The sequence below is a fragment of the Rhipicephalus sanguineus genome, chromosome 4, assembly GCF_013339695.2.
Source record: "Rhipicephalus sanguineus isolate Rsan-2018 chromosome 4, BIME_Rsan_1.4, whole genome shotgun sequence".
Classification (NCBI taxonomy): Eukaryota; Metazoa; Arthropoda; class Arachnida; order Ixodida; family Ixodidae; genus Rhipicephalus; species Rhipicephalus sanguineus.
Genome location: NC_051179.1, coordinates 62,924,299 through 62,940,232, shown reverse-complemented (window position 1 = coordinate 62,940,232; position 15,934 = coordinate 62,924,299). Strand labels below are relative to the sequence as shown.

At 47.1% G+C, this 15,934-nt stretch overlaps 2 protein-coding genes across 2 annotated transcripts in view; both read right to left on the bottom strand.

The window, feature by feature from the left end:
- The window catches only part of LOC119390101 (ADP-ribosylation factor-like protein 6-interacting protein 1), a 351,524-nt gene that overhangs the window by 246,450 nt on the left and 89,140 nt on the right, over positions 1-15,934 (bottom strand). The window lies entirely within an intron of this gene.
- LOC119391246 (serine/threonine-protein phosphatase PGAM5, mitochondrial) lies at positions 1,645-14,727 on the bottom strand. The gene is made up of 5 exons (XM_037658922.2): positions 14,576-14,727; positions 8,009-8,187; positions 5,253-5,467; positions 4,598-4,728; positions 1,645-2,274 (listed from the first exon to the last, which is right to left on the bottom strand). Exons 1-5 carry the CDS (start codon positions 14,725-14,727, stop codon positions 2,124-2,126), a joined length of 828 nt encoding a protein of 275 aa, XP_037514850.1. The 3' UTR covers positions 1,645-2,123.

The window sequence follows — 15,934 nt, the reverse complement described above, 5'->3', positions numbered from 1 at the left end:
ACGTATGTCCAAACTGCAGAGACAGAACATTTGAAACCAAGCGTTCGCACCTCTCACAGATATACGGGCTCGTCGTCGTAGACGTATGCCTTCCATCGCTTCGGGGTCCTCTCTCAGCCGGCGTTGCCTTTCCCGTTCCGTAATATTCTCTCGTAGAACTTTCTCTGGGTCTTCGGCTAGCCGCCGTCGCTTGGCAGGCATTTGTTGGGATAACTGTTGCCTTCATGTTTAGTGGACCAGTGGCGAGTAGTGCGGTTTCTGTGGCACATACCCGTTTATGATGATGTAGTGGTGAGTAATGGGATTTACCCAATCTATGTGGCGCATAAACATTTATGATGGTGATAGCGTTTTGGTTCGCCGGACAAGGAACGGTTTGCTGAAAAGCTTCGCTGTTAAAATAAAGAGAAACAAAGAAGGCCAGCCAGCTCTGCTCTTCCTTCAGGCTTGGCACCACTAGTGCGAAGCTTCCACATTTTTTTCCTCCAGCTTCTTTAAGCATATACATCTGCTGGTGTAGGAAGAGCGACGTGATATAAATACCTTATTTCAGGTTGTGACACGCACCAGAACCGTGACCAATGGTGGCAGAACGAAGTTCAAAACAAGTTCAAACGACACAGCAATTGGCGCAGCGATGGAAGGTGTGGGAGGTTTCACGTGTGCATATGTGTGATGACGATGACGATTCGCTTCGTCTAAACGAGGCGAGTTCGGAGACATTGGCGCATCTGCGCGTTAGAGATTACCTCTGTGTAAACGGCTCCACCGGTGAAAGCGCGGGCACATTTACGCCACAGATGGCGTCGAGGAGAGCAAGGGACAAGGACAGTGCATGAGTGCCTCATCTGTATGTCTGCAATATGCTGAGACAGGCTAGTTTGTTTGTCTGCAGGCATGTATGGATGACGTAGAGGGCTTTGGGCGGCTTGGGGTGGTACAGCCCGACAACTCAACGCGTTTTCATTTTCGGCAACGCGTAAATGTAAGAAGGGCTGCCTAGCTGCAAAAGTTCCGGAAGAAACACATTTAAATGCACACAGCAGCAGTACGCAGGTACTCAACATATTCTGAAAGAAACTTATAACCGGCTTTCGTTCATCTGAGGATATCGTCAACAAAAAAAAATGCTGCATTTCATGATTATTCATCGTTGGCAAGTGTTTTGCCACAAACTGAAAAAAAAAGGAGAAAGGCTGAACGCTCAGAACCACTCTTCATTTTCCGTTTTTTTTTATTCACCAAGGTGTGGTTATCGCGTACAAAAACTGCTACATGACCATTATCACTTCAGTTCCTAAACACTCGTACGAAGCTTTAGGCTGTTATGCTTCCTCGGCATCTGTATTCTCGCAGTGAGTTGCATCATGTCTGTAGCATTCCTGTCTGTCAAGAGTTCCTCTACCTTGGTGCGTTTAATTTTTTTTTTTTCGCTGAAGGTGACGCTCACGGTGACGCAACAGCGTTGTTCAACGATGCTGTTCTGTCTACAACTAAATCACTTCCTGGAACTCGTGGTCAAGCCTCGTACATGCGTGCCTCTCAAAATCAGCACCGAGTCAATTACATGTTGGTTTGTTTACTTGATCAATAAATAAATGAATAAATGAAAGGTAACAATGACGTTACGCCGCGGTACGCCGCGTACGATGATAACTAGTATATATGCAGTAAAGTTTTCTTGTGGACTAGCTGGTTCACCCTGTACTGTAGTAACCTGCAGCGCAAACTACAGAAGGACAGACAGTATGTGTCCTGCCTCAGCGCTCTGTCTCGCCTCTCTTTCCTTCCTTTGTACTCTGCGCTGCACGTTACTAATTCATTAAATACATTCAACGGGAAGTTCCGGAGTTATCTTGCGCATCACTGAACGGCCCTTGTCGTCACCATTAGTATTACTGCTTAACCGTCCCTCTCTCTGCAAGACTAGAGCATCACTAAATAGTTTATTAAGGTATCATGCACGATACGGTCAGCGGAGGGCGAAAGAGCGGACATTCGTGAAAATGACATTGCGTTCTAAATATTTGTATGTTAACACGATCTTAGAAAGCAATATAATAATAATAAATGAAGATGGCTGCCCGGTGGTGAGGCGATGCACGCGAGGGACGTGGACGGCTCTAGCTTGTCGTGATGAGCCCCACTGGCAGGTGACCTTGGTCGCCCAGGGCGCGCAGGGTGACCCGTCCAGTGGGCGCGATCTTCACCACCGAGATGCTGCAGTTGGCCAGACTCATGCGGGACCAGGCTTCAGGGTGAATCTGCAGAGCCCTGCAACGAAATGTTTGTGTTTAGAGCAAAAAGTGAAGGATTCACAGTAACGTATGCACTCCGCTATGTGAGGGCAGATGCCGTCCCGGTTACATGGATACTTGGACTCTTCTACTAAGTTAAAAAAAAATTCTTTTCGGGGCTGGGGTTTGAACCAAATAAAGCGAATAGAATAGGATCCCCAATGCATTCGCTGAACACCCCTCGAAGGCGAAAACCATCCGGTAAGGCTTTTCCGCCGCGCAGTTTACCATCGACGTCCAACGTTAACTGGCAGACTCTCGCTAATTAATTGCCCATTGTGCACATTTCACTATTTAACTTTGCCTGCTACCCGAAAACCCCACAGTGCGCAAGACACCACGTTCACTTAAAGGCGTATGGTCGTGGTTTCCATGCAAGCATCCTCAACTGAACTAACACTGCATGTGTGCTCGTTGAAGACCTTGTTCTCGACTACGAAATTATAGGAGGTAAGAAGGTAAGAAGACAAACGGTACACGGATATCTTCAGTTCCACAAAATACACCTAATAAAAAGCACGATTCCTTTAATAAAGAAAACCTCCACATTAATTCCTCATTTCACGTGGTTTCTAGTAGAGAACATCTGCTTGGTCGTTCTAAGGGACTCTCACCAGTAAAGTTCAGTTCAGTATTGCACAATCATCAGTATCAGCCCACTGAAGCCGGCGGGTCGATCTTGTAGCCTTGCGGCGCCATAGCAAAAGTAAGCCAATCTCTTAGACAGTATATAATTATATTAACAAAACATATGCTATCGCATGACACCGATAGCCGTTGGGCAAGAGTTCTGCCTGCAAATCTTTGTTCAGCACGTAGTGCCCAAATTTTACAGGGCCGGCGTCTGTTATTTTAGCTGTAGGGGTTAACAACCTACAAAACTCTGCTCCAAAAGTCCAGGAATATCGATATTTTGAACCATTTACGATAAAGATAATGATAAGTTATAATCTGGCTTATCCACTGAGCCTAAGTGGTCCCAGGATCTCTATTTTCTTTTTAAGGAGTGGAAAGCACGATTACAATCACTCGAAAAGTTCCAGAGCATCGCATTCCGTTCGAAAACGCCACCGATGGTCCGACAGGCTGATACGATAGTGTGATTGCCTGAGGCCACTCATGCGACATTTTTTTTTCCCTCGGCAATGATTCCAAGCGCAGAAACGACGTGCAGCTGCATGGTGGAATGTACTTTGTCTTGCTTAAAGTTGTGATGTATTTGAGACGATGTAACAAAACCTAAAATTTACCCCCGTGATGGTACAGTGGTTAAGGTGCTCGTCTGCTGACCTGTATGTTACGGGTTGGATCCCGGCCGCGGCGGTCACATTTTGATGGATGCGAAATGCTAGAGGTCCGTGTGCTTAGATTTAGGAGCACTTTAAACAAACCCAGGTAGTCAAAATTTCTGGAGCCCTCCACTACGGCGTGCCTCACAACTGAATAGTGGTTATGGCGCGTAAAAATCCATTCTAATATTATTAAACATAACAATTGAAGCTCCTTGTTAATCTCTTCGTGCAAGCTACGGACAACAGCTTTTCGCGTCGCTCAACTGAATGAAAAGAAAATGTCTGCAAAAGGGTTATTTCATTGATCGACTCACTCGCCTGGCTCACTGATGTATCGATTTACCAACGTACTGATTGTGGCCGGACGGTCAATTTTCACAATTTCGGCAAATCGATTCTGCGCAAACCGTCAAGGTAGAGGAAGGTTCGTGAAAGTACAAAAAAAATGCGGGAAGTTCACTCTAAGTTGCGCGAAACTTGGCGCAGCGAACCTGGTTGACCCTCAGCTCGTCGTGCTGCAGCACGGGAATCACAAGAGACAGCGCCGGTGGCGATTGGATCCAGCGTGCTTGGCCGAAGAAGCGGCAACCAAGAGACGGCGACGGGCAGATTCAGCACACGCGCAAAGCTCACCACTCCGAATGTGGTGAAATCGTTGTCCCTGAGCCACAGCGTAAGGAACTGTGGCGATTGCTATGGCGATGGCTCGGCGGCGGCTGCTGCTCGACGCGGCGGCGGCTTGGCTATTTTTAGCAACGGCACAGCAGGGGTGTTTTGTTAACGGACGTCTTACTGCCATCTTTAACAGCTTCGCTGTTAAAAGTCGCCATTTTGTTTCCTTAGCGTGCAGAGAAAGCATCAGCTTGCATCGGACAACGCCCACCGGGATGTGGACGACGTGGCCGCGGATGGTACACGCGAGCTCGCAAGTTTTTCCAGCAAGCAGCGCAACTCCGCGGCCTATAAATTAGGCGTGCATGCAAAAGGTTGCCGGCGTGGCGCACGTACCTGCAAATGCAGTATCTGATGACGTTGGCGTGGCAGACGATGATCTCGTGGGAGTCCTGCTTCTGGTGAGGCAAAGCGCGGTGGAAGTACTTGCGGAAGCTAGCCTCTATGCGGGAGCCATCGGTCAGGAACTGCAACGAAAGCCGACGCGTACCTTTGAGTTCTAGGGTCACCTATGCTCTCGACTTTATGCACTAAGCCAACTGGATCTACAAAAAAAAAAGTCTTTCTGTAACACCTGCAGGCGAAAGCTTGCTTCAGACTTGATTATGCATCAAGCAGTACAATCGGGGAACAAACTTCTTATAACGATTCGCATTGTGCGAGGCACGCATTAAATTTCCTTGTCATATTCAGCCGATTACATTGATGATATCATCATGTGACGTCATGTGATGACGCCAGAAATTTCGTAGAGGTTCTTTGTTCGAAAACCGTACAAACTTCATTCTCTTTTTTTTTCCCTTACTTATCAGTTCCAACCAACGTTCGTAAGCAGGACACGAAGACCTCCTCAAAGTGCAATCGGTACAGCTAAATAGTGACAAATAAGAATTTTGGATTAATGCGGATCAAAACGTTTACATATCCTTGCACACCCGCGGATTGTTGCTCGTTGTGCGATATGTGTGTATATACAGGTATACATATATACCTTGGACTGCGGCTTCCAAATTCCATATGGTGGCTCAGGAGGGGTAGGTTCACCTTCCCGGATCAGTTCGCACTGGAACACCGGTACATGTGGCATGTACTGGTGAATGATGTCGGCTGTTTCGACTGCCCGCGTCATGGTCGAGTGGGTGAGCTGGCAGAAAGGGATGCCCAGCTGCTGGAGCCGCAGGCCGGTCAGGTTGGCCTGCCTGCGTCCTGCGCGCATTCGTTTACAAGACAGCTATACAACAGCCCCGTTCGACCCGTCCGAAGCCACGTTATTCGACAGGCTTATAGTTACAATAAATTTTAGTTAGGTGTTTTAGTTAGGATAAATTATAGTTAAGTGTTTTCGGATAAATCTGAAAAAATCCGATGTACACTCGCTGGTAAAATTTTTGACTATTCCGCTTTATAGAATAAAACTCCGATTTTAACAGTCAATATTACCCTGTTCCGTTCTTTATCGAAAGGGCATGTTGTAAGCGGTCATTGGTACATCGGCCTTTTTGGTCGATATAAACTTTACCTCACTTCAACATTACCTCGTAGATTGCACCCCTGGCGCAATTAACACGTAGCTTTTCGCACACGGAGCGAGAGACGTCAGCGTACATAGGGCCACCTGGAGGGCGAGGCGACATCTTGGTATAGGGTCCCCTGGCGACACTGGGGCGCTCCAGACGACATCGAATATGCGGACCTCGTAAAGTTGCGTCTATTACAACAAGCTTTAAGGTTGTAATACGCACAAACGTAGGTGCTTTGTATCTAAGTATTTGTGCTCGTGTGTATGTATGTATGTATTTGTGCGTTCAAACTTTCCAGACAACTAAAATACGTTTCGTGTCTTCTAATGTTTTCGTGTTCAGATTTCATTTCATCTAAGATATTGGAGTATTGAGAATCATGCAAAAATTAAAACTCCGAATTTCGTAGAATTGGCGATTTACGAAAAATAAGCTGCGATAAACGCCGGATTTCCGCCAAAAAACACACTCAGAGAAACACCCTCCGAATTTTCCAGAAAAATAAACTCCAAAAACACGGAGCCTTAGTTGTGGTACAGACGCGCTGCGAAGCTGAAAGTACTCGAGGGCCTGTACAAAACTGCGCATTCATCGAATTTCGCGCCTCTGCAGTTGTTAGTGGCCGTTTGTGGTGTCTTGATTTCTTTCTTGTGTCCGTGTTTGCACGCCCAGTCTTTTAGAATGAATACTTTCAACTAGCTCAGAGATCTGTAATTCTAAGCAAATAAGATGAACTAACACACGAGACGAAGTTCTTAGTTCATATTATTTGCCTACATGTATGTAATTTCCCCGAGAACACTATGAACACTATCATTTTCGCCATGCTGTCCAATTCGACCTTGTTTGCGTACTTGAACAAAAGAATATACCTCCACGTGAGCCTAGCAAAGACGATGACGAATTCTCCGCTTAAAGGGACACTAAAGAGCAAAACGATTTTTCTCGCATTAGTAAAGTAGTCTTCCACGATACCAAAAACACCACGCTTGCTGCGAGAAGACGCTTAATAAGCGAGAAAACGCGCAAAAAGAAAATACAGGTGGCGACGCCACCTTGGAATTCCCGCACCATTTGCCTTGACGTCACATATTTTTGACGGCGCGTGCTTGGGCCTACGTAGTTCCTAACCGGTTAAATCGAAGTTCATTGTCCTCTGAGGGGGCCAGAGACTTGACATAACGAGTTTGTGGAAATTTCGTCGGGCCAGTGGCGCCAAAATACGTTAAATGCTCTTTGAAATGTTTTACGTCACGAATTACAAAGTTCGGCGCGAAATTTAAAAATGAAGCTTTGAACTTGGTTTTCTGCTCTAATAATAAACCAATGGCGGTGAAATAAACTACACAAGAGTTCTCCGAGCACACTTTATCAATCTAAACCAATTCATTGTTTCTCTTTAGTGTCCCTTTAAAGAACAACGGGAAAATTCAATAAAAAATTTCTACTGTGATACTTATCGTGCAAAAAAGAAAAGGAGACGTAGTCGGTGTCGATTCTGTCAAAAAACGATGCCAGATTTAATGTAGTTTGGAACCACGGATATGTCCCATCGTTAGTGGCGACAAATGTAGCGGAAATTCTATAGGACAATTTTTTAACTATAACATTAGTTCTACATTGATTGATTGATCGATCGATTCCTTGAATAATTGTAATACGACATGAAGGAAAGAAGGTAACCTTTAAGGGCTCGTTTTTCGTTGTTAGACACAATATTAATGAGAACTAACAGACAATAATGCCACGGAAAGTATAGGAGATGTTACTTGTAATAATTGGGATATATAATGTGAAGAAAGTAAAGTGGACGAAAAGATGACTTGCCGCCGGCAGGAACCGAACCTGCGACCTTCGAATAACGCGTCCGATGCTATACCACTGAGCTACGGCGGTGGTCGTCCTCTCGTCCACTTTATGGGGTATATATGTACATTAAAACCTAGAAGTGTTAGTCAGTGCCGATCGCAGCCATGGCGGCGAGTGTGGAACACTCTTTTTCTGCCTGTTGACGTCACGTAGCACGTGATCTTTTTTTCTAAGTTTTTCCTTAAGCCGTCGTTAGTTGGCTGAGGGTTATGCGACGTATGTCTTAATTGAGAGATTGATTGACTGATTGATTTATCGATTCCGTTCGACAATACCTGTTACCTCGCATATTTGTCACTCTTTTTTCACGGCGGTAAGAACCACGGTCTACAGGAGAGCTGCCGTAATGACAACTTACCAAGCGCTGTGAGCGTGCGTGCGCTGTCGTTGGGCTCGTACAAGTTGAAATCTCCATGGCGAATGAGGTAGAGATAGCGCGTTGCGGTCGACTTCGCTTTCTCTACGTCTTCCTCAAAACGACGCCTCTCTCCTTCCGATGAGTCCAGCGGAGGCCTTACGCAGTACTCAGGCTCCAGCCTGGGGGAAAAAAATTGTAGAAAAAAACGGCAGCATGTAACACTTTCTGTAACACTTGAAGGGAGAAAACGTGCTGCGCACTCCCTAAACCACCCAGAGGTCGAAATTTATTTGTGGTATTGCAGTTCTGCACGAGTCTTCAACAAACTCGCAGCCGCGAGAATTTTTCGAAACGGCGCCGAATTACACGCGTTTGATTATCCAAAAGCGGTCCTCGCTCGTTTCGCTCTTTCCTTCGCTAAGCTCCGTTCATTGGCTCGTCTCTCCTCCTGACCGAGTGCTCCTCCTCACCGTGCGAGGAGGAAGAGCGGTGAGCGCGCGCACCTGCGAGCAGACAAACAGGTTCTTTTTGTGGATGACATGACCAGACGAGAATGTTGACGTCACGGCCAACGCTAGGGTTTACCGAAAGACCCGGAAAGGAGGAGGGCTTGTTCACTGAAATTTATGGCGCACCCGTGGCTTGTAGCGCTACCGCGTTTGGCATCGTTAATTGTGAGGGCACTCCGAGCTGGGTGCGCACGTTTACTTGAAATATTAAATAATCAGATTTCATGCCTTCAGGTAGTATGCGAGGTATTATTGGTCAGCTGCCAGCTCGTAACAAGATCACGTGCTACGTGACGCCGGCAGGCAAAATAACAGTGTTCTACACTCGCAGTCATGGCTACGAGCGGCGCTGACTAACACTCCCAGGTTTAACCCTTTCCCTACCGTGAGAAAAGAAGAAAATGATACCAAATTTACCAGAATTTTTTTCGCTCGATTTGTATAGCTTTCTTTCTAAATAACACGGCACCATCATATAAATTCAGTGGGTTTCTTTTGTTTGACTAATTGCGTAAAAAATATAGCTCGAAGGAGGCTTCACCGCATGGCGATACAATGAAGAATGTCAACGCAATCAAAGTCGAGGCACAAAAGGCACACCATGAACAATTGCGGCCACCTAGCGTCAAGAAAAACAACTATTATGAGTACAGTCGTGATTGGTTCCATGTATGGCAAATTTTTGTCGCTGACTAGTATAGTCGTCATCAGTCATTTCGGTACAAAATCTCATGACGACTATACTCGTCAACGGGAGGGAAAGAGTTAAATGCGCATATATGCCCGATGAAGTGTACGGGAGGACGACCGCCGCCGTACCTCAAATGTTAGAGTATCGGACGCATTATTCGAAGGTTGCAGGTTCGGTCCCTAACGGCGGCAAGTTGTCTTTTCGTCCACTCTGATTTCATCACATTTTTATCATAATTACTAAAAATAACGTCCCCTATTCTTTCCTTGACTTGATTGTCATTAATCCGAAGATGAAGAGGCACTTCGCGAGGGGGAAGAACGCACGCGCCGTGGCATTGTGAAAAAGGCGGATTGATGACGTCCTCAAGTGACGTTATGTATCTATAGGGGCGTTACTGTTGGCTCGGCGAATATCGCGTGAGTTTTGGGACGTAGCCATGCGAGACATTAGGAGCCCTTACGGTCCCGCAAAGTCTCGCAGACGGGAGTGCCAACACGGCCACTTAAGGCTTTCGTCTTTCAAAACGACTGTTCATCCCACTTTCATGGGAATTGGCCAAATCAAGAACGCGAAACGTATCTTCGTAGAAGTAGTTCAAGCTCTGTAGGACGGTAAAAAATACTAGAACGTAAATTTGCGAGGATTGCGAGTGAATAATCTGTATTTATTTAGTATTTAACGCACCGTCGAATCGCTGGACGGAACTTTTCAGGTGCGCTAAACATGCACCTGAAATGACAAGCAGAATGTCCTCGTATACTGTGAAGCATTGCAGAGCCGGCCAAATTTTACAAGTCAATTAAACATTTATTAAATGCGAAGAATTTCTTAGCGAACCCAAGGCACTTCGAGCATTTCTATCTATCTATCTATCTATCTATCTATCTATCTATCTATCTATCTATCTATCTATCTATCTATCTATCTATCTATCTATCTATCTATCTATCTATCTATCTATCTTGTTAAGGTGTTTATTTCACGGCACTCAGCGGCAATACGCAGTGGCGACAGTGAAGGCAAAAGCACGAACTCTGGGCGCGAGCGGCGTTCTCTCAGGAACGTGCCGAAGAGGACGACCAACTAGAAGCCGCTGGAGAGCGCCGACCATGTCAGCCATGCGCGGACAACTTTTCTTGGCAATGAAGGGAAGACTACGGGGGCGGAGTTACTGCACATGCACCGCTCCGCGAAGTAGCCTGGTTCGGCGCGCGTTTCGAATTTAGTTTTGGTTTGTGAACCTTCCGTACCTCCTGTGACGGCCATTTCATTATTCGAGCGGACATCACAAGCTTACACAGCAATTTGTTAGTGAAATTCGTCACAAGCTCCCTCGGCGAGTCGTCGGGAAAGCTGGAGGGTGACAAGCGCTCACTCGAAGACGAAGACGCCATTTTGACTGTGAGGTGCACGTAAAAGGTGCGACGTTTTCACAGGTGCAAAAACGCGAAATGACACTGCATAAATCAAAACAAATATAAATATCTCCTTGGTGCGCGCTGACCCTCTCTTCAAACAGCGCCCCGTAGAAAATAAAGCAATGCTGTTGTTTTTATTCTCACGCAGAAAACACGGACGAAATTGTGGGACTATATTCTTCAACGGTAGCACACGTGTAGTTCGGCTCTCTAGCCTTCCCTTCATTGCCAAGAAAAGTTGTCCGCGAGGAACCTTAGGGCATCAGCAGCGAACAGTGCTCCCGAGCGAGGGACACGTCTCAGCGATTTCGTGGAAGGGACATAAAGGAGGGGTTCAGAAAGAGTAGCAGCTGGACAGCAGGCACGTAGACAAATGCTTTCAAGGGGGGGGGGGGGGGGTCAACTACACTTTATGTATGTTGGGCACCGTATTTCCCTAACTTGCTAAACCTCTCTATTGAGGGGAGAGACGTGTCGCGTTCGTATCCTGTCCGTTAAAAGATGCGTGGCTAATGTACTTCAAAATGCGTGGCTTTGTAAATCTTATAGGTTAGGGAGGACATGGCGGCAGATGCCGGCTGCGCTGGGACAAAAGCGCACGTGCTGCGTTGGCTGTGTTTTTCGGCGATCTTGTCTCGTTTCAGCGCTTAAAATATTTGCTACAGCGCGCGCGCCACGATGGGACGAAACTGGCCGAGTTATTGTTCATTTGTATTGCTACTGGTACTTTGCGCACCAACGAAAGGTCACTGGCGCGTCATGGACAGCACTTGTCGTTCGCAAAATATTTGTAGAGAGGCCCCAAGTGTTACCCTCCCTCCCCTCAATTATAAAACCGGCTGGCGAATAGAAGAACACAAAGAGTACAAACGGTAGCGAAAGGTTAGGCACCCCCCCCCCCCCCCCATCGCTTGGAGGCCCCTACACAAAACTCCACTTCTCGTAAAGCAGTAAAGCAGACCTGCGCACGCAGTTGCAAGTATATTTTCCAAGCGAACAGATTCGACCACAGACTAGCAGAATAACTTTTTTTTCTTTTATTTGACACTCACCCCTTCCTTTCCTTCTTCTCTTTCTCTCTACACACTATAGTGCTTACTATATTAGGTATGAAATTCCCGCACTTGTTGAAAAGCCGTTATGGCGCTCGCCCACAATCGCTGGAATCTGGAGTGGATGTGCTTAGAGTGGGAGAATGCTCCCGAGTAGTAGAACAGCTGCGAACAAGTTTTCGTTTGGTATTCTTTCGACGAGGCGTTTTCACAAACTGCATCGTCCAGCGGCCGCACCGTGCATCAGAAGAGCGTGCCGACCATGTCAGCCATGGTCCGCGTCTCTCAACCCGTTCTGCTACCACTACGGTCCCTAGAACCCTACGAAGGGGATCAGCAGCGAACAATGCTCCCGAGTGGGAGCACGTCTCAGCGACTTATATATATATATATATATAGTGATTGTTGGAGGAAGAATAAGGCACTTATTTCTGTCTCCCAGTTGGGGACACGGCTCAGTGCCTACAGCGTAGTGATGCAGAACTATCGATGGTACTATCGATAGCTGAGTCACTATCGAACTATCGATGGTGAAAAATACTATCGATAGCGCTATCGATAGTATAAAATTCGATGGTACTATCGATAGTATAAAATCAACAACGCCGACTCACTGCAGAATAAACTTAGTTCCCCGCGCGCGTGGTACATAGTGGAGCCGGAGGAGCAGGCTGAAGGGCAAGAAAGTTGACATGCTTGTGTTCTTCACCAGAGTGCTTTGCTGACACGTGATCATAAAGTCAAACTGTTCAGCTGTAGCGGAAACGAAGCCTTTACATCTGGTGGGACTGCGCGGCTTCAAATTGATATTGATTTTATGATTTCAAAATAAAAAAATAGCAAGAAAAATAATTGTAAGGTGTAATTCGTTGCTTTGCGATACGACTTTACTGCTGGATATATTCCGCCATTTCACTGCGGAAATATTTATTTCTCTGCCAAAAATTGCTCATAAATTAAGCGAAGCTGGTAGTAGGCTATCGCAAATATTTTGGCAATATGGCCGGCCAGCAACCGCATCATTATTCACACCACTATCGATAGTATTGTCACGTAGTTGTGGCGGTGAAGAATGCTGCAGCAAAACTGGGAAATACGGAGCTCTTTATTTGGGTAAACTTGTGCCCAGAAAATCAAAACTCAAAATACAAGCGATACATGCTGCGCACTGACAGCGGCGGGAGCAGTCGTCAGCCGTTGAGTAATCTGATCATCGATAGAACGCGCGTCGTCCTTTATACATCAATCATCAAACCTTCCAGCGTTATCACTGGTGCTCGCGTAAACTCTCGAATAAACTTGACTATTCGCTTCCGGCGCGTAATCTTAACAGAATGATCTCAAACAATTGTGAAGCTTCTCAAACATTACGGCGCGGTCTGCGTCAAACGTTGCTAACAGTCTTTGTGGCTGAAACCAGAATACGTCAAAACAAAGCAATAAACACGCGTGGCAGTAATATCGCTATAATAATATCAACGATGGTACTACCGATTGAACTATCGGTAGTTCGTCGATAGTAGCACTATCGATAGTTTGTTTACACTATCGATAGTTTCGAAAAAACTATCGATAGTCAATTTACCGATAGTTCTGCATCACTACTACAGCGACTTCGTGGAAGGGATATAAAGGAGGGATCGAGAAAGAGTAGCAGCTGGACAGCAGGGATGTAGACAGAAATTCTTTCAAGAGGGGGTGGTTCAACTACACTTTATGTATGTTCGCGTTCGTCCTTTCCGCAGACGGCTCCCCGGGCGCCGCCATATTCCTCTCTGGGCTGCGTTAAATAGGCGTGACGTGACCCCCTACAAATGCATTGCCTAGGCTGTGACGTCACTGCGCCAGCATGGCGGCGTTTTTTCTCTCCTGTGACACGGCCAGGCCGTGTATGTGAAAAGGTCTTATGCAAAATATAGAATTTTCAGGGGGTAGGATTGTTGAACCCCACACCCCCGGCTACGCCATTGTTGGCAATGAAAGTACGCGCCCTGCTTCTACCGTCGGCACGCTTGACGTCACGGCCGTCGACGCGCGCGCTGGCGGGCAGCCGCCGTGCGTTCACAATCCTCCAAAAATACAGCCAACAGTCGCGTCTTCCGAGTGAAATTTCGACGATTTCGTGTTTTTTTGTCATATTTTTGTTCAGTAGTTTAAGCTGTACCCGAATACATCGAGATGCGACAGAACAAACAGCCTAGCGAGTCATCATCATCATCATCATCATCATCAGCCTGTCTACGCCCACTGCAGGGCAAAGGCCTCTCCCATGTTCCGCCAATCAACTCGGTCCTGTGCTTTCTGCTGCCACGTTATACCTGCAAACTTCTTAATCTCATCTACCCACCTAATTTTTTGTCTCCCCCTCACGCGTTTGCCATCTCTTGGAATCCAGTCAGTTACCCTTAATGACCACCGGTTATCCTGCCGACGTGCTACGTGGCCGGCCCATATCCATTTCTTCTTCTTAATTTCAACTATGATATCCTTGAGCCTAGCGAGTAGAAGCAGCAAAATCGCGCACGGTAGTGCCTTTTGTTGAAGCGTCGCGCATATTCACAACACCCCAGAGGGGATTATGACCGCCCCCAGGAAACCTTCGTTGAAAAGGTACACAGAATTGGGAGACACTTGAGCGCGTCGATGTGTTCTGCGAACGTTTCATTTTCTTGGTACCCCTGGCGGCTGATGCCGGCGATAGGCTACAAATAAGAGTGCCGTCAGGCCCTCTGGTCAGTCACGGTATACCTACATGCTACATTTACCTACCCTGAATAGACGCTTTCGCATGGTACATTACATACATATAAAAACGCCCCTTGTTACACGTATCTACCCAATAGCGGGGGTGGACTATGTAATAACCATGAAGTGGCACGTTGTCCCAGACTTACCTGTCCCAGTTGAAGTCCCATTGAGAGGAGGGCTGGAAGTCGGTTGTCCAGAAAGAGCGAACCACATGCTTCTTGGCCCTCTCGCGGTACATCGCGAGACCAGCCACGCTGCCGCAGAGGAAGCCCGCAGCTTTGGCGATGTTTTCCAGCATTCCGACGTCGCGTGCGCGCGCACAGTAGAGCCGGGATAGCTTGCCGACAACCAAGCGGTCACCAAGGATCACCCTTCTCTGCTGATGCTGCTGCGGACGCCTTGCAACAACACGACGACTGGAAACGTCAATTCTTCTTCTTTCTGCAATTGGCAGTTTTGCAGAAATGTTACTGCTCATTCACGAAGCAACACATTTTCCAAACAGATAACCTCGACCCCGTCAAAGAACTATTCTTCCTATTCAACGCACAATCCTGCCTTTCCTTTCTCCCTTTTTCTCTCCACACCGCAGGGCCTAAAGGGGTATTCACACGAGAAATGCGCGGGGGACACCGGGGGATTGTGGATCACGTGACCGCGACGTCGCGGATTAGCGAGTAGGCGCTACCTCCCCCCCCCCCCCCCCCGCGCCTCCTTGGAGGACACGGGAACCTTTTCTCCGACAGGACAATTCGGGCTCTTGTTTGGCCACATTTTTGCACTTGCTCCAGAGAGCGGCAGTGGGTGTCCAGTCTGCAGCTGGGGTCATCTGCAGCTCGTCGTCAGCAGCTGGTGAAACAGCTGGTACATGCCACAAGAGAAGTCTGGTAACACTGGTCTCCCCCTCCGTTCGCCTCGTTAAAGTGAGCTAGAAGAGGGTAGTGGGCTTGCTGGGGTCCCCTGCTTGACGCCGGGTATGTCACATGTGTGGTGGCGCCACCAGCAACTTAAATGTAGGGCACTGCCTGACGGAGGCGTTTGTGCGCAACTGATGTCATGCTTTTTTGTGCGCTGTTATCATATGCACTGGACGGAAATGTACGCGAATTTTGGCAGTGTAAACGGTGATGCTGATGTCGCTGAGACAATGAAAAATAAAGAAAGAAAACTAGCGCGAGCTAGGTGCGTTGGCCTGCATTCCGCGCGTAAGGCATGGTAACCATCTAGAACACTGTAGCATGGTGTATGCAGCTCTGCTGTTAGCTATTTATCTGATGTTAAATGAAACACACCGAAGACCGTCAGTACTCGTGCGAGTAAAGCTGCAGAAAACATTCTTTTCTGAAACTCAGTCGCCGTAACTCGCGCGAACGCGCGATTAAACTGCATGAAAGGGATGCTGCGCAAATTTGAGATGCATATAAATTGCTCATACGAGTGATAAGCAGCGATGGCGAACTTTTCAAAGGTTACGCGTTTTGCGGCTATCAATTGTAAACTGCATT

Bases quoted from the DNA above. Each gene is read 5' to 3' on its own strand.
- LOC119391246 (XM_037658922.2), bottom strand. From the start codon at position 14,727: ATGCTGGAAAACATCGCCAAAGCTGCGGGCTTCCTCTGCGGCAGCGTG. The intron at 5,468-8,008 runs GTAAGTTGTCAT...GAATGCGCGCAG, and splicing joins ACGCACGCTCACAGCGCTTG to GACGCAGGCAGGCCAACCTG. The intron at 2,275-4,597 runs GTACGTGCGCCA...ATTTCGTTGCAG, and splicing joins ATCAGATACTGCATTTGCAG to GGCTCTGCAGATTCACCCTG.